We start from the raw sequence: 17,677 nt of genomic DNA on the forward strand, positions 1-17,677 counted from the left end.
ATAATCCATTCTTAACAATTTCGTACATCAAACAAGCATCATCACGTTGGTTCTGCTTTATTTGTTTATAAACTATTTTGAGTAGGAAGGAGAAGGAAAAAAAAAAGTAATAGATAAAAAATCATCCTTTTTTCTTTATTGGATATATAAAAACAATACTAAAGGGGAAGAAGAAAAATAACTTTTTTGGTGGGGATAATGATATAAAAACTAAAAACTTTTTGGATATTTTTTTTTGAGGGGGGGTAAGAAATATTTACAAAACTATATGTATAAGGAAGAAGAGATTGAAGTACAAAATGGACAAAGATGGAAAGTAAGGGGGGGAAGAGCGAGAAAACAAGGGGGAAAAAATGGATATGAATAATAATAATAATAATAATGGATAAATGATGTATGATAAAAGTATAAACCTAATTTTTTTTAAAAGGATGATAAATAAGATAATTCTGGTGAAGAGGAAGGAGATAAATCAGGTGTAGTAGAGGTAGATGATGATGATGATGATGATGATGATGATGATGACGATGATGATGACGATGATGAGAGAGCCAAAAGTTGTTGATAATGAAGATATTGTTGTTGATGATGATGTTGGAATAAAGAAGAACCAAAAGTAGCCAAAGTATGATTAAGAGCTGCGACATGAGAGTGTTCAATATGATATTTTAATCCATTCAAATTCTTGTATCGTTTTCCACAATCACCAATAGTACATTGATAAGGTTTTGCCATCACATTTTCACTTTCATCCGTAACCAAGTTGCAATGACCATGTTGATTATGATATTTCAGACCGTTTGGATTCTTATAAGCTTTATCACATCCTTGTACTGGACATTTGTATGGTTTATCTGCATTGAGATCTAAATAAAAAAAAAAAAAAAAAAAAAAAAAAGAGATAATGAGTTCGGATTTCCTTTTTCAGAATATTATAAACCTTACTGTGAGCAGATGAAGCCAATAAAGCACCAGCATGAGCCAAAAAATCTTCATCTGTGAAACAAGCACCAGGAGTTGTACAAGAAGAAGAAGTAAGGTGACAAGGGTTAAGTGGTGAAATTCCATTTGTTGCCAATGCCAATTTCTTAACAGCTGTCTGCGTCCAGATATCCATTGCATTTGATTGTCCAAAAGATCGTTTCTTACCAGTCAAAATAGATTGAAATTGTTGAGGTTGTTTTCCATTTTGATCTTCATCATCTTCTTCTTCATCATCATCTGTCAATTCACTATATTCATCATCATCACTATTATCTTTTTGTTGTTGTTGTTGTTGTTGATAAAGGTCAGTAAGATAAGCTGCGGCTTTCTTCTTCAGGTGATGTAAATCCAAATCTTCACCATTTCCGAATGATGACATATTTGTAATTTCCTTTTGTTGTTGTAAACCATCATCACTTGATTCTTCTTCTTCTTCTTCTTCTTCTTCGTATAAACCACTTTCTTCTTCCAATCGGACATGACATTCTTCATAGTGTTGTAATAAATCGTGCAAATCGTTCAATATCAATCCACAGCAAGCAAAATCACGGCAAAAATTAGCTTCCAATTCACGAGATTCAAAAGCATCCTTGACATCAGTTTGTGGTCGATATAATTGAAAATCATAAGCACTTTTTTCCAAAAAAAAAAAAAAAAAAAGAAAAAAGAAAAAAAAAGATTAGGTTATGAGTATATAGTATATATATGTAATAACTATAATAATAATAATATAACTTACTCAAAATTGATATCATGATTTGGAACAGTGATTGTACTCATTCTACGTACATTGTTATATTCCACAGGTACAGGCATAGTATAGATATAATAATGATTATAAAAAGAAAAAAAAAAGAGAGAGAGAGAGTGGGAAAGAGGAAGAAAAAGACAAATAAAGGAAATTCATGTCAGGCTTTTATAAAAATTTGAAAAGCCAGTGTAATACACAAGTCGGAGCATGGAATTCTCTCTCTCTTTCTCTCTCTCTCTTTTGGCTCTGTGGTTTCCCTTTTTTAGAAAAGGCTAGTTTTTTTTTTTTCTTGTGTTATTTACCTTTCAACCCCCTTCTTTTTTTTTTTTCACTTAACAACAACAAACAAGCTGTCGTTCCTTTTTGTTTTTTTTGACGTTCTTTTTAGATGATCGTTTCTATAGTAGTATATGATTATAATATATGTTCATTCCTCACTTCACCCTGCTTCTAATATAAGGTTTAATGTCCTTGGTAAATGGATTTTATTATGATCAATGTTATAATGTTCAATATAAAGGTTTTTATCCAAGAGCCCTTTCCTTTTTTTTTTTTTTTCAAAACCAATTAGAAGTGTAACGTAGTACTGATGAATGGGCGGCAACTGAATTCAAACCTTGTTTTCTGTGTATATGTGTGTGGTCATTTTATTTTAAATTTTTTTTTATATGGTATAACCTATGTTTAAGCATGGCTTTTCAAAAAGTGTTGATTCTAATCATCATCATCATCATTATTCGAGTATCTTCCATCTAACTATCATTCATAATACCATTGTATCATCAATCATCATTTATTATTATTTTTTTTCTTTATTGTTTATCCGTTACATTTATTATACTATCATCGCACAATCCATCATCGTACAATCCATCATCGTACTATCCCAACATCATATCACCCCATCATCATCATCATATCATCGTCATCTTCTTCTCTTTTAACAGAAACTAACATGATTGTCGTCAGAGAAATCCAGAAAAACAAAAAAAAAAAACGATAGCTACTGATCTTTTTAGTAACATTTGCATATACGAATATCAAAAGATGAAGGGAATAACACAAGTTTCGTATATTAGTAAGGTTAGTAATTATGATGTTTCATCAGCGTTGTTATGATGATGGACTTTCTAGTTCACAAAACTGTATTTTTCACCTCCGTCCTTCAATACTTTTATTTTTTTTTCTTTATTTAGTCATCTTTTTATAAAAAATAAAAAGATGACACTAACAAGACAAACGTTATACTGTATAAATTGCAAATTCAATACAGATTATTTCTATTTATCTGGTTTCTCATTAAGTTAGTAGATGATTAGCTATTGAATAAATATTACAAATAATCATAAAGATACATGTCCAAACTGGATGACATTTGATGATGAACCGATATAAAAGAAAAAAAAAACAAGTTATCTTTTTCTTGATACGATGATGATATAGTATTCATGCAAAAAAAAAAAAAATGACGAGATAGAAGGAGTAGCATTATCATTGAATTCTCTTTTTTTTTTTTCTTATTAAGAAACGATTGGATTGTCCATTGGTATCGGATTACTAAATCGAGGCAATACTATATCAAATAAAAAAAAAGCATGATCGGTTTACGCCAATAACAATAACAAATCCATGTGTTTATATGGTATTTTTAAACTTTGGAGTAGAAAAGAGAATGAAATCATATGGATGTATGTTATTGACGTATTCAACTTTCAACTGCATTCTTTTTTGGTCATAAAAAAAGGGGGTGATGCATGATTTCTTTTTTAATTTAAAAGAATGATACCATTTTACTTATCATCATCCTTGGAGTTTGCATGAAAAAAGCGGAGGACAAAATCCGAGTTAACTTTTTTCATTTGATTGATTTTGATCGGTTTCCCTCCTTTATACTAAACAAACTATGTTTTTGTTCCACGTTCATGCTGGTCGTACCAAAAGAAAAAAACTTTTTTTTTTTTTTTTTTTTAAAAAAACATGGAGATGACACGACATCATGCGTAACCATCTTGATGATAATAGAAAATAATAACAAAAATAAAAGTGACTTTCCGAATTTACATCATATCTTTAGAGATACTTAAAATTGGAATTTTTTTTTTTTCAGGGCTTTTCTCTCCCAAGGGTGTGGATCAAGATTTTTAACTCCGTAGCGCATTCATTTTTTTTTCCTTCTTTTCCTTCTGTTTTCTTTCTCTCTTCTTTTTTCTTTTTTTATATTTGAAATGGATAAATCAACAACATGAATATAACAAACGAGATAAAGGAAGAAGATTTGAAAAGTAGGTATTTATCATTTTGGCTATCTATGAATACACAACAACCTCAAATCACTGTACATTTACCTCAAGGTACTATTGTTCAAGGTACTTTCAAGGCAACTGATGCGGAAAATAATAGGTTTAGGATAGATAAACTTGAAACTCCAATGGGTGTATATGAACATAGTGTTTTACGTGGATCGGATATTGATGTTTTGGAATTCAACTTGGAGTAGATTTTATATAGTTTTAGTATTATAATATAATGTTTTGTATACCTTTTGTTTTTTTTTCTATGTGTATCTATAATAAAAACTTGATTTTTAGATTGGGTAATCATTTTATCGGGTGGCTGGTGTTAGATGTCAAAATTTTTTTTTTTGATAGAAATGATGACTCACGTGTCTCCGTCCTATTAATACTACAATATGTGTCAACAGTATATTATGGTTCAAACTCCCTTTTTTTTTTTTTTTTTTTTGTTAAAGTATGATCCCAAGTTTTTTTTTTTATATTATCTTTTCTAATATATCAGTTTTTTTTTATCTCCATGTTTTTCAAAATAAAAACTTTTGATCTACAGAATTGAAACATATCCAAGGATAGAATAATAGATGAGATGTGATTGGTGTCAAAAAAGACTACGACAGCCTAAACTTCTATGCGGAGAATGAAAGAGTAAAAAAAAATTTTTTTTTCGCTCGTTCCCAATAAAAGGCGAACTCTGTCGCCAATCTTTTGTTTTGTTCTTCTTCAGCTCCTTGGCTGAACAAACCATACCCTACAATAAAAACCTTCTCCACACTTTTGTCCATTCATTTCTATTTTTGTCTCCCTTCTATTTTGTTATTGTTGCCTCAATCTGTTGACACTGCCAAAGACATTTTGAACCAAAAAAATAATAATAATAATGTAAGCTATTATATGAAGATATAAATATTATTTTTGTTTATGGATCAAAAAAGAAAGAAAGAAAGAAAGAAAGAAAGAAAAAAAAAAAGAAAGTTTTATTAAAACTCTTTTTTTTCTTTTTTTTTTTTAAATGACTATTTAGACAAATATTTATCAAGCATCTTGACTATTGTATCATACAACCAAGCATCTCAAATTACATATAGAACTTTTATTATCATATCTTACTACATTTATTTGTCTCTCTTATTATGACTTCCAAAATGAATGAAACTACTGCTGCTGCTACTACTATGGGTGCTCGTCTTCCTGCTCCTGCTGCTAATGCTACTCCTTTAACTATTTCTCCTCGTTCTCCTTCTGCTCCTCATCGTCCTGTTACTGCTGTCGAAGATCCCAAGGATGTCACTATGGCTACTTTGGTATTGAAGGATGGTACTAGTTTCCAAGGTGTATCTTTTGGTTCTGAAACTGCTAGTATTTCTGGTGAATGTGTTTTCCAAACTGGTAAGTTTTAATTATTATAGTGATTTTTTTATTTGATCTATTAAATGTTAAAATCAATCATATAACTCAAATCATATTCTTTTTTTTTTTTTTAAATTTTCGGCTGTTATCCAAATTAGGTATGGTGGGTTATCCTGAATCTTTGACTGATCCTTCTTATCGTGGACAAATCTTGGTATTGACTTTCCCTTTGGTTGGTAATTATGGTGTACCCGATCGTAATGAAATGGATGAATTATTGAAGGATATTCCAAAATACTTTGAATCAAGTGAAATTCATATTGCTGGTTTGATTGTTGGCAATTATGCTCAAGATTATTCTCATTTCCTTGCTTCTTCTTCTTTGGGTGCTTGGTTGAAGGAATACAATGTTCCCGCTTTATATGGTATTGATACTCGTGCTTTAACAAAAAAGATTCGTATGAATGGTGTATTACTTGGCAAGATCCTTTTCCCCAAGTTATCTGTTTCTTCTACCGTCATTGATTCTGCTGCTTCTGCTCTTGGTTTGACTCCTGCTACTGATTCTACTGATGGTTCTGAACGTTGGATGAAGGAATATCAAGATGTTGCCTGGGTTGATCCTAACGAACGCAATTTGGTCGCTGAAGTCTCTATCAAGGAACCAAAACTTTACAAACCTGACCCTATCAATGCTATCAAGACCAAAGCTGGTGATCGTACTTTACGTATTATTGCTGTTGATGTTGGTATGAAGTACAATCAAATCCGTTGCTTTGTTCATCGTGGTGTAGAATTGAAGGTTGTTCCTTGGGATTATGATTTCACTGCCGAACCTCATGATTCCTTTGATGGTTTGTTCTTATCCAATGGTCCTGGTGATCCTACTATGATCAATACTACTTTTACTCGACTCCGTACTTTCTTGAAGGAAGGAAAGAAACCTGTCTTTGGTATTTGTTTGGGTCATCAATTGTTGGCTTTGGCTGCTGGTGCAAAGACAATGAAAATGAAGTATGGTAATCGTGGTCACAACATTCCTTGTACCAATCTCTTATCTGGTCGTTGTTACATCACCTCTCAAAATCATGGTTATGCTGTTGACACTGCTTCTCTTCCCTCTGATTTCCAAGAACTGTTTGTGAATGCTAATGATGGTTCCAACGAAGGTATTATCCACAAATCTCTTCCTATTTTCTCGGTCCAATTCCATCCTGAATCTACTCCTGGTCCTCGTGATACTGAATTCTTATTCGATGTCTTTATCAACACTGTCAAGAAATGTGTCGATGAAAACAAATTGATGCCTGTCGAAATGCCTGGTGGTACTACTGAAGAAAATACCGCCAAGTATCCTCGTGTCAATGTCAAGAAGGTACTTGTTCTTGGTTCTGGTGGTTTGTCTATCGGTCAAGCTGGTGAATTTGATTACTCTGGTTCTCAAGCAATTAAAGCTTTGAAGGAAGAAGGTATCTACACTATTTTAATCAATCCCAACATCGCCACTATTCAAACGTCAAAGGGTTTGGCAGATAAGGTTTATTTCCTTCCTGTTACTCCTGAATATGTACGCAAGGTCATCAAATTTGAAAAACCTGATGGTATTTATGTCACTTTTGGTGGTCAAACTGCTCTCAATGTTGGTATTCAACTCAAGGATGAATTCGAATCTCTCGGTGTCAAGGTCCTCGGTACTCAAATCGATACTGTGATTACTACAGAAGATCGTGATTTGTTTGCTCAAGCTCTTTATGAAATCAACGAAAAATGTGCTCCTTCTGCCTCTGCTGTGAATCATGAAGAAGCTCTTGCTGCTGCCAAACAAATTGGTTATCCTGTTATTTGTCGTGCCGCTTTCGCATTGGGTGGTCTTGGATCTGGTTTTGCTGACAATGAAAAGGAACTTATCGCTCTTTGCAACAAGGCTTTTGCTACTTCTCCTCAAGTGTTGATTGAAAAGTCTATGAAGGGTTGGAAAGAAATTGAATATGAAGTGGTACGTGATTGTCGTGATAACTGTATTACTGTGTGTAACATGGAAAACTTTGATCCCCTTGGTATCCATACTGGTGATTCTATCGTGGTGGCTCCATCTCAAACTTTGTCTGATGAAGATTACAACATGTTACGTACTACAGCTGTCAATGTCATCCGTCACTTGGGTGTTGTTGGTGAATGTAATATTCAATATGCTTTGAACCCCTTCTCCAAGGAATACTGTATTATTGAAGTCAATGCTCGTCTCTCTCGTTCTTCTGCTTTGGCCTCCAAGGCTACTGGTTATCCTTTGGCATTTGTAGCTGCTAAGCTCGGTTTAGGTATTCCTTTGAATGAAATCAAGAACAGTGTCACCAAGGTTACTTGTGCTTGTTTCGAACCTTCTTTGGATTACGTTGTGGTCAAGATTCCTCGTTGGGATTTGAAGAAGTTCAACCGTGTCTCTACTTCTTTGGATTCATCTATGAAATCAGTGGGTGAAGTCATGGCTATTGGTCGTACCTTTGAAGAAACCATCCAAAAGGCTATTCGTGCAATTGATTACAATTTCTCTGGTTTCAGTGAAGTAAGTGTTATATAAAATGAAAAAAGAACAATATCAACTCAATCTTTTTTTTTTTTTATTTATTTATTTTATTTTGTAGAATGATGTTGTGGGTACCACCAATCTTGATGTTGAATTAAGCAATCCTTCTGATACCCGATTGTTTGCTATTGCTAATGCTTTACACAATGGATATACTGTGGATCGTGTTTGGGAATTGACCAAGATTGATAAATGGTTTTTGAACAAGTTAATGCGTATCGTGAACCTTGAAAACCGATTGAATGGATTCAACAAGACAAATGTTCCTGGCAACTTACTTCGTTCTGCTAAACAACTTGGTTTCTCTGATCGCCAAATTGCCACTCGTCTCAACAGCAATGAATTGGCCGTTCGTCGTCTTCGTCAAGAATATGGTATTACTCCCTTCGTCAAGCAAATCGATACTGGTAAGATGGATGATATTTTTTTTTTTTTAAAAAAAATAGAGAACGTGTGGCTAATGATTTTTTTTTTATTGTTGATAGTTGCTGCTGAATTCCCTGCTTTCACAAATTACTTGTATATGACGTACAATGCTGTTGAACACGACATTACATTTAATGACAATGGTATTATGGTTCTTGGTTCTGGTGTTTATCGTATTGGTTCTTCTGTTGAATTCGATTGGTGTGCTGTTCGTGCTATTCGTACTTTGCGTGAAAAGGGTGTCAAGACTGTCATGGTCAACTACAATCCTGAAACTGTGTCTACTGATTATGATGAAGCCGATCGTTTATACTTTGAAAACATCAACCTGGAACGTGTCATGGATATTTATGAAATTGAACAATCTGCTGGTGTAATGATGTCCATGGGTGGCCAAACTCCCAACAATATTGCTTTACCTCTTTATCGCCAAAATGTGAAGGTGCTTGGTACTTCTCCTGAAATGATTGACAATGCTGAAAATCGATACAAGTTCTCTCGTATGTGTGATCGTATTGGTGTGGATCAACCTTTGTGGAAAGAATTGACCTCTTATGAAGAAGCTGAAAGTTTCTGTGAAACTGTTGGTTTCCCTGTGCTTGTACGTCCTTCCTACGTTTTATCTGGTGCAGCCATGAATGTTGTATCTTCTAAGGATGATCTCGCTTCTTATCTCAAGGAAGCTGCAGCTGTATCTCGTGAACATCCTGTGGTTATTTCCAAGTATATTGAAGAAGCCAAAGAAATTGAAATGGATGCTGTTGCTTTGGATGGTAAGATGATCATGCATGTAATCTCTGAACACGTTGAAAATGCTGGTGTGCACTCTGGTGATGCTACCTTGGTTCTTCCTCCTCAAGATCTGGATCCTGAAACAATCCGCAAGATTGAAGATGCTACTGCTAAGATTGGTCGTGCTTTGAACGTCACTGGTCCTTTCAACATTCAATTCATCGCCAAGAACAATGAAATCAAGGTTATTGAATGTAATGTGCGTGCTGCTCGTTCCTTCCCCTTCGTATCCAAGGTGATGGGTATTGATTTGGTTGAAATGGCTACTAATGCTATGCTTGGTTTACCCGTGGAAGCTTATCCCAAGGTATCTGTTCCTAAGGATTATGTTGGTGTCAAGGTACCTCAATTCTCTTTCAGTCGTTTATCTGGTGCTGATCCTATTCTCGGTGTTGAAATGGCTTCCACTGGTGAAGTGGCCTGTTTTGGTAAGGACAAGTACTCTGCTTATCTTAAGGCTTTGTTGGCTACTGGTTTCACTCTCCCTAAAAAGAACATCTTGTTGTCTATTGGTTCTTACAAGGAAAAACAAGAAATGTTACCTTCTGTGAAGAAATTGCATCAATTGGGCTACACCCTTTTCGCCACTACAGGTACCGCCGATTTTATCCAAGAACATGATATTCCTGTCAAACATTTAGAAACTTTGGATGGTGATGTGGATGACAAGCTCAAGGCTGAATACTCTTTGCAACAACATTTGTCCAACAATTTGATCGATATGTACATCAATTTGCCATCTCGCAACCGTTACCGTCGCCCTGCTTCTTACATGTCTAAAGGTTATCGCTCTCGTCGTATGGCTGTGGATTATTCTATTCCTTTGTTAACTAATGTCAAGTGTGCCAAGGTATTTGTTGAAGCTCTTGCTCGTATGAAGGAATTCGAAGTGACTGGTGTGGATTACAAAACAAGCAACACCACTGCTGTTTTACCCGGTTTATTCAATGTCAATGCTTATTTGGGTCAAGCTGATGAATTCGCAGATGTGACCAAAGCCTCTGTCTGTGCTGGTTATACCACCATTTCCGCCATTGCAGAAGATGTCAACGACGCTACTAGTATCGATACTGTGACGGCCAGTGCTCACAAAGCTGCTCATACCGATTATCTCCTCAACATTACCGCGACCGCCGATAATGCTGGTTCCGTTGGATCTCTTGCTGCTGATGCTGCCTCTGTTTACATCAACACTGACAAGATTGGTAGTGGCAATGTCTCTATCTTCGATTCTGTGTTCTCATCCTGGCCTAGCTCTCAATTAGTGATCACTGATGCCAAGGGTACTGATCTCGCTTCCATTCTTTTGTTGGCCTCTTTACACAACCGTGTTATTCATGTTACCAATGTGATGAGCAAGGATGATTTGGCTTTGATTGAACTTAGTAAGAAGAAGGGATTGGTAGTCAGCTGTGATGTGTGCGTATATGCTTTGTTCTTGACCTCTGAAGAATACAACAATACCAAATTACTCCCTAACAAGAAGGATCAAGATGCTTTGTGGAAGAACATCAAGGCTGTGGATTGTTTCTCTATTGGTTCTACTCCTCGTCTTTTGGCTCAAGAACTTGGTAAGCCTACCTCAGTTGCTTCTGGTATCGAAGAAGCTCTTCCTCTTTTGTTGAATGCTGTTGCCCAAGGAAAATTACAACTCAAGGATATTTCTGATCGATTATACGAAAATCCTCGTCGTATCTTTGGTTTGGTACCTCAAGCTGATACTTATGTCGAAGTGGAAGTGGATCGCAAACATGTATTCAAGACTTCTTCTGCTCATTGGTCACCTTTGGAAGGTCGTACTCTTAGCGGATCTGTGCATCGTGTTGTGATGACTGAAAAGACTGTGTTTATGGATGGTTTGTGTAAGTCCCAAGGTAACCTCGGTCGTGATTTGTCTGTACAAGCTCAACAAGTGATTCCCAGCAATACTACTACTGCAGCTACCACCACTACTACTGATGTGTCTCAAACATCCGGTCAACCCAAGCTCGTTGAAGCTATGCCTGTCCCTGAAAAGGTGTTGGATTCTGTATCTCCTCGTTTGGTACCTGCTGCTGATCCTGTACGTTTGGCTGGTGTTGCTGATCAACAATTGGTTTCTTATACTTCTCCTCGCTATGAAATCACCGCTTCCTTGGCTCGTGTATTCAACCGATCTCCCTTCTATCGCAATCATATTCTCAAGTCCAAGCAATTCGATCGCAATGATTTGCATTTGTTATTTGGTGTGGCTCACGAAATGCGCAATTTGGTAGAACTTTATGGATCAATCAATTTATTGGAAGGTCGTGTGTTGAGTACTATGTTCTTTGAACCTTCAACTCGTACCTCAGCATCATTTGAAGCTGCCATGTATCGTCTCGGTGGTAAGGTTGTATCTGTGAATGCATCTACTTCTTCTGTAAGAAAGGGTGAATCTTTGGCTGATACTGTCCGTACCCTTGGTTGTTATGCTGATTGTATTGTTCTCCGTCATCCTCAACCTGGAAGTGCTCAAGTGGCTGCCAAATACTCCAAGGTGCCTATTATCAACGCTGGTGATGGTATTGGTGAACATCCTACTCAAGCTTTCCTTGATGTGTTTACTATTCGTGAAGAATTGGGAACTGTGAATGGATTGACTGTGACTTTGGTGGGTGATTTGAAGAATGGTCGTACCGTGCACAGTCTTGTCAAGATTTTGGCATATTATCAAGTAACTTTGAATTATGTGGCTCCTCCTTCATTGGCCATGCCTCAAGAAGTAATGGATGAAGTGGCTGCTGCTGGTGTGACTCAAAACGTGTATTCCTCTTTGGATCAAGTGATTGACAAGACTGATGTGCTCTACATGACTCGTGTGCAAAAGGAACGGTTCGATTCTGAAGAAGCTTATGATGCTGTCAAGGATGCATTTATTTTGAACAATGATATGCTCAGCAAGGCTAAATCTCAAATGATTGTGTTGCATCCTTTACCTCGTGTCAATGAAATTGAACCAGAAGTCGATTTTGATCAACGTGCTGCTTACTTCCGACAAATGAGATATGGTCTCTATGTGCGTATGGCTCTTTTGGCTTTGGTCATGGGTAACCTTCGAGGTTAGATGATTTTTATACATACTTTTTTTTTATGATTATTATTATGATTATTATTATTATTATTACATTTTTTTTTATTTTTATCTTTTTATTTGAATGATGGGAACGTTGGTGTACGGTTGATTGGTTATTTATTTTATACATATCTTCATTTAGCATTTTTATACATTTTAGTTTAGACTCACAAGAAAAAAAATTGGATCGATGGAGGTGAAATAATCTTGGCAGTGAATTTTATTTCTCTTCGATCTTCTTTTTATCAATAAAAAAAAAGGTTTTTTTGTTTGATTTGTAGTTTTTATTCAAAAGTCTTTTGTCAAATTATAAAAAAAAAAAGGGGGATCAACTATAATCTGGGGAAGGGACGAAAAAAAAAAGTGATACCTAAGTCTGTACAAATCTAGCCATTTCAGTAATGATGGTATATGAAGGGAAGATGAACGTGTATAAAGATATGTCTGTATGGATCGATAATAATGGTGGGATCCTGTTCTTTCCAGCCAATCCAATTGCTGTTGACGATGTGATACACTAACAAAAAAAAAAAAAAAAAAAAAGTACGAAGTAAAATGAGCGATCGTTATATCTCCCACTTCATCATTTCATGAGTTGCACTTTATTACCTTTTATTCATAATTGATGATGATCATATTCACAGAGATTCTGCACCATTCTATCCAACTGTCCTATTATTTTGCCTCCTCATTTCATTGTTGTTGTTCCAGTAGTGATGATACATCCATTGACACTAAAACGAGTCTTATCCCAAAAAAAGAACGAATTCATGGGTTGTTATTGATATCCATTGAATACTGAGAGGTCTCTTTCTGGTTTATCCTTTGAATATGGTCATCTTTTCTGTACATATTACCTATCTAAAAAAAGAAGAACAAAAAGGAGGTACTAAGGGATGAGTTCGACTCTGAATAATTTTCCATACATTCACTTCTGCCTTCACTAGTTGTATATTGCCTTCTCGTGAATACGCCAACCCATACGATAGTTACCTAAAGGATGAATGTCAATGGAAGAAAAAGAGGTGTCATGGTTTAGAGAAACTTGATATATTCCGTCACTAGTTGAGCTATTGAATTGTTTTGTCATACATTCAAGGATGTAGGAAAAGAGAAAAAAAAAAAAAAGTAAAAGAAAAAGTAAAAAGAAATAAGAAAAAAGAAGAGCGAAAAAGACAAAAAAAAAAAAAAAAAGAAATCAAAAAAGGAAAAGGTGAACACAGGAACTGTTTTGTGTCACCTCCTTCAATGTATGCATCATACCTTAGGCTACCCTACAAAATCCCCTTTGGAATCAATATATGAATTACCTAGGTAGGATTTTAAGAATTGAAATTGAATACAATCTGTAAAGAATTATACCTAACTCTAACCGATCAACAGAAGCAGGAATTGATCATATTGCCAAAGAAAAAAAAAAAAGAATGATTATCCATATATGTAAATCAATCAATCAATCAATCATCATCATCATCATCAAGAAATAACAAAAACTTGATTATTTTCTTTTATTTAGAGCTATTGTGTTAACTAAAAACGGGCGCACTTAAGTATAAATAAAACACATACATATATAATTAAAATTATATGTATATCTATTAAATCCAATGAGAATTTAAGAATGTTGTTGCTGTTGCTGTTGTTGTTGTTGTTGTTGTTGTTGAGCAGTAGTGTTTCGACCTTGGAACAAACGAGTACAACTATAAGAACCGGCGGGAAGAGGTAATGCGACACCAGGGAAAAGAGGAAGAGACAAAGGTTCAGGGAAAGCTCTGGTTGTACATTTGGCATCAGTGTACAATGTACATAAGGAGAAGTGAGGTACGAGAGCCAAGGTGATGGCAGCATTGGCTTCATTTCTAGCAGGAACACAAGTACCATAACCTACACGCATAGGGGTAGTAGATCCTCGATAGTAAACGGAGATTTGAGGATTATTAGTTTGTGCGTAGGCAGTAAGAGCCATGGCAAGGGTAAAGAATAATGCAATAAATGCTTTCATATTGATTAAATGAATGATGATGAACAGAATAAAAGGAGATATAAAAGAATAGAAAAGAGAGAAAAAAGAAATTTCTTGTATTTATATATTTTAGAGATCATATATAGATAGTTAATTATAATGATAGCCTTAAAAAAACTTCCGAGGATATGATGATCATTCTCAAAGGCTTCTTACATTCATAATGATTTATAGAATAGTTTGGAGATTACAAAAGGTATGGTAAAAAAAAAAAATAATATATACATCAGTAAAGTTTAAAATATTGAGGGATGTACGATCATCTTCATTATATTAAGCTTTTCGCTAACGTGTAAATGACAATTTTTCCTAACATTCTAATGGGAGTGATAGAAGTTGACGACGAGTAACCAGTTGATTCTTTTTTTACTGATCCAGCATTCCTATATGTCTCCGTATATGTATTCCTCCGTTCAAGTATAAACATCCATTTTGATATTAAATACACAACATATCCTTTCTATTATCATCTGTATATAAAAGTAGGTTTTATTGTCATATATATATATATATAATCTAGCTAAGGGATGATAAAAGAAGTCAATTTTTTCTAATCTAAACTGTCTATTCTATCTACTTTTTTTTTCGATTCACCATTTTTATCCATATATACCTAGTAGTAAAAACGTTTTAATATCGACTGATTTTTTTTTTTTTTTTTTTTTTTGATAACTTCACTTACGTCCTTTGTCATTCATCCATTCAGTTTCACCTTTTACAGAATCTTGAAATAAAAAGAATATGGAAGATGGATTAATACAGAGAGTTTTATTTCATTCACCCGATCTTTTTTTTTCGCTTACTTTAACCATTGGTAATTTATTCCATACACGCACAATTCAAAGACGTGGTGAGCATCGTTTTACAGTATTGTTATTTTCAAGAGAAAAAGAAGAGTTGAAAAAAAAAAGAGATCATCCTTGAGATTGCGGTCAAAAGAAGGCATATTTGAATCCCAGTTTCCTTTTATATCATGGCGAAGTCATCCGTTATCAGAGAAGTAGAAATCTTTCTATTTCTATTAAATCATCCGATTTGAAGGAGGTACAATGACTCAAATATTCTTTCGTTAGTTCCAAAGTACAGAGTAATACAAATGACGTTGTTACCATATAACGTAAACGAATATCATTACTAGAAATGCATATTAAAGCACAATGATAGACATTTCAATGAATGAAAAAGACAAGTCAAACAATCATTCACTATAATAATGATAAATTTCAGGAACCAAAAAAAAAAAAAAAAAAAGAGAACAACTACATAGAATGAGATAAGATCATTTAAACCCAGATGGCTTTTTTTTTTTTTATTTCTAATGTTGGTAAATATCTAGTCTATTAATAACAATGATGATCAACACAAGAGAATCAAATAGAAAAGATAAAAAAGACACGGTAAGTCAAACATCCAAGTGGATACCATACAAAAATAGTCCTAGCCTGTCATGAGCTTGTATTCATAGCGATTGATTGATCACTAAGTGAAGGGTATCATACAGTGTCAGAGAATTCCATCAATTCATTACGGCCACCTTTTTTTTTTTTTATTTCTCCTGACTTTGGTTGAAAAAATTCACTGTTGATGATATCGGTGATGATAATATTGCTGATGATATTGCTGATGATATTGCTGATGATGTTGCTGATGATGTTGCTGATGATGTTGCTGAAGATGTTGCTGATGATGTTGCTGATGATGTTGGTAAAGAAGTATCCAGAGAGGCAGCATGAGTCAACATGGAGGATACCTGACGACATATTGCATCACCATTTGCATGACGTTCAAAGGCATCTTTTTGCACAAATCTTTTTCCACAAGTTTTACAGCCGTAAGGACGACGACGAAGACGATGATCATCATGCAAATTCTTTTCGTGACGCCGTAAATCATGAGGCCGAGAGAACCGCCAAGGACATCCTTCAAAATGACACACGTATGGTCGTAATTTGCTATGACTGAGTTGATGTGATTTGAGATTGTACGCCCTTTGAAATGATTTACCACATTGATCACATTGGTAATCCTTTTGACTTTTTATCCTTGAAGGTATTGGTGATGATGGCCGAGAAATCATCGTTGATGATCTACCTGAAGTGATGCTACTGGTAGCGGGATTCGTAGTTAATGCTTGGTTGGTATCTGTGATTGCTAGTAACGGTGTTGTTATCGAACAAATTGGATCAGGGCTAGTTGTAAATTCCTGTTGTCTTTGTTGATTTTGATGAATCGACTGGGTAAAGTGAGATGCATAAGAAGAAGAATATGTCATTTTCGGATAGTGAATAGGTACCAATGATGATGATGATGATGATGAAGATGATGCTAATGGTATATGAGAAGGGATGATATCAGAAAAAGTAGATGATATGATGGGAGGTAATGACGAACAAGTTGGAGGTGTAGCGGCGACCATTGATGATTGATGCGGTGTTGAATAAGTCAATGTATGATACTGATGTTCTTGATATGATTGATATTGCCTATGTTGTTGATGCTGTTGATATTGATGATTGTTAATGATTGTTCCTCCAGTGGACTCCATTGCCAAGATATTCTCTTCCTTAAATATAGTTGATTCGACCATGATTGGATAAAAGTATGGTGATAGTGACTGAGGGCTAAGATAGAAAGAAAACTATGTAATGAATAAGAAATTCCTTTTTAAGGTCTTTTTTTTTTTTTTTTTTTTTTTTTTTTTTTACCTTGTTGAGGGAGGTTGAAAACCGGTTGAGGCTGGTGTTGCCAAGGATTGGTGGAATGGTAATGGCTCACATCCGAGTGGCGCATGACGCTCAGCATGATTCTAAAACAACGAAAAGTTACATGAATATTAACCAAATCAGCCAATAAGATTACCTTTCTTCGAATTTACCTGATCACTGTTATCTATCGAGTAGAATGAATTGGTAGAAACTTGGTCATTGAGGCTGGTAATAATGGTAGCAAGATCTGTGGATTGACATTGATCTTCCAGTACTTTGTTATCGAAGGGAAGAAGATCGTAATGTAAATATGATTGATTATCGCTTCTAGTGTGAACGGTTGATATTGGCATTGATGTTTGTAAGAGATAGTTATAAGGACTAATAGAGTTATTTGTCAACGAAGAAGAAGAAGAAGGAATCAAAGTCATAGGTATATCAGTAGATAATATAGAAGGATCTTCTTGAGAAGGTGATGATTGAGCTTAAACAAAGAAATAATAATAATAAAAAAAAAACATCGATTAGTTTATTTTCTGAAAACATCATATTAAACGATTACCATGCATTTTGTGATTTTTAGAAAAAAAAAAAAGAAAATAAAGTAAAAAAAAACAAAAAAAAAAAGAAGAAAAAAAGACGAAAAAATTGATGATTTTTATTCTTTATATATCTAT

The 17,677-nt window shown here is 34.7% G+C and overlaps 5 protein-coding genes across 5 annotated transcripts; 2 read left to right on the forward strand and 3 right to left on the reverse strand.

The window, feature by feature from the left end:
• Nucleotides 1–143: 143 nt before the first annotated feature.
• Nucleotides 144–1,847, reverse strand: BX664DRAFT_325261 (uncharacterized protein). The gene is made up of 3 exons (XM_051543989.1): nucleotides 1,724–1,847; nucleotides 946–1,616; nucleotides 144–866 (listed from the first exon to the last, which is right to left on the reverse strand). Exons 1-3 carry the CDS (start codon nucleotides 1,798–1,800, stop codon nucleotides 424–426), a joined length of 1,191 nt encoding a protein of 396 aa, XP_051403188.1. The 5' UTR covers nucleotides 1,801–1,847; the 3' UTR covers nucleotides 144–423.
• Nucleotides 1,848–3,943: 2,096 nt separating this feature from the next.
• BX664DRAFT_325262 (uncharacterized protein) lies at nucleotides 3,944–4,408 on the forward strand. The gene has a single exon (XM_051543990.1). It carries the CDS (start codon nucleotides 3,978–3,980, stop codon nucleotides 4,230–4,232), a length of 255 nt encoding a protein of 84 aa, XP_051403189.1. The 5' UTR covers nucleotides 3,944–3,977; the 3' UTR covers nucleotides 4,233–4,408.
• A 339-nt stretch (nucleotides 4,409–4,747) lies between these two features.
• On the forward strand, nucleotides 4,748–12,412 carry BX664DRAFT_70014 (uncharacterized protein). Its single transcript, XM_051549698.1, has 5 exons — nucleotides 4,748–4,908; nucleotides 5,051–5,415; nucleotides 5,535–7,939; nucleotides 8,019–8,367; nucleotides 8,446–12,412. The coding sequence occupies exons 2-5, from the start codon at nucleotides 5,160–5,162 to the stop codon at nucleotides 12,261–12,263; spliced, it is 6,828 nt and encodes a 2,275-aa protein (XP_051403190.1). The 5' UTR covers nucleotides 4,748–4,908; nucleotides 5,051–5,159; the 3' UTR covers nucleotides 12,264–12,412.
• A 1,475-nt stretch (nucleotides 12,413–13,887) lies between these two features.
• Nucleotides 13,888–14,274, reverse strand: BX664DRAFT_370614 (uncharacterized protein; the record flags this gene model as incomplete). The annotated part of the gene is made up of 1 exon (XM_051548642.1): nucleotides 13,888–14,274. One exon carries the CDS (start codon nucleotides 14,272–14,274, stop codon nucleotides 13,888–13,890), a length of 387 nt encoding a protein of 128 aa, XP_051403191.1.
• Nucleotides 14,275–15,569: 1,295 nt separating this feature from the next.
• BX664DRAFT_292190 (uncharacterized protein) lies at nucleotides 15,570–17,595 on the reverse strand. The gene is made up of 4 exons (XM_051541977.1): nucleotides 17,563–17,595; nucleotides 17,171–17,484; nucleotides 17,001–17,101; nucleotides 15,570–16,916 (listed from the first exon to the last, which is right to left on the reverse strand). The coding sequence occupies exons 1-4, from the start codon at nucleotides 17,567–17,569 to the stop codon at nucleotides 15,842–15,844; spliced, it is 1,497 nt and encodes a 498-aa protein (XP_051403192.1). The 5' UTR covers nucleotides 17,570–17,595; the 3' UTR covers nucleotides 15,570–15,841.
• Between the last annotated feature and the right edge of the window lie 82 nt (nucleotides 17,596–17,677).

Source organism: Halteromyces radiatus, assembly GCF_025201355.1.
Source record: "Halteromyces radiatus strain CBS 162.75 chromosome Unknown BX664scaffold_2, whole genome shotgun sequence".
Lineage (NCBI taxonomy): Eukaryota > Fungi > Mucoromycota > Mucoromycetes > Mucorales > Cunninghamellaceae > Halteromyces > Halteromyces radiatus.

Bases quoted from the DNA above. Each gene is read 5' to 3' on its own strand.
- BX664DRAFT_325261 (XM_051543989.1), bottom strand. From the start codon at position 1,800: ATGCCTGTACCTGTGGAATATAACAATGTACGTAGAATGAGTACAATC. The intron at 1,617-1,723 runs GTAAGTTATATT...TTTGGAAAAAAG, and splicing joins AATCATGATATCAATTTTGA to TGCTTATGATTTTCAATTAT. The intron at 867-945 runs GTAAGGTTTATA...TTTTTTATTTAG, and splicing joins ATTGGCTTCATCTGCTCACA to ATCTCAATGCAGATAAACCA.
- BX664DRAFT_292190 (XM_051541977.1), bottom strand. The intron at 17,102-17,170 runs GTAAATTCGAAG...TCGTTGTTTTAG, and splicing joins CGATAGATAACAGTGATCAG to AATCATGCTGAGCGTCATGC. The intron at 16,917-17,000 runs GTAAAAAAAAAA...TTTCTATCTTAG, and splicing joins TTTCAACCTCCCTCAACAAG to CCCTCAGTCACTATCACCAT.
- BX664DRAFT_70014 (XM_051549698.1), top strand. From the start codon at position 5,160: ATGACTTCCAAAATGAATGAAACTACTGCTGCTGCTACTACTATGGGT. The intron at 5,416-5,534 runs GTAAGTTTTAAT...TATCCAAATTAG, and splicing joins TGAATGTGTTTTCCAAACTG to GTATGGTGGGTTATCCTGAA. The intron at 7,940-8,018 runs GTAAGTGTTATA...TTTATTTTGTAG, and splicing joins ATTTCTCTGGTTTCAGTGAA to AATGATGTTGTGGGTACCAC.
- BX664DRAFT_325262 (XM_051543990.1), top strand. From the start codon at position 3,978: ATGAATATAACAAACGAGATAAAGGAAGAAGATTTGAAAAGTAGGTAT.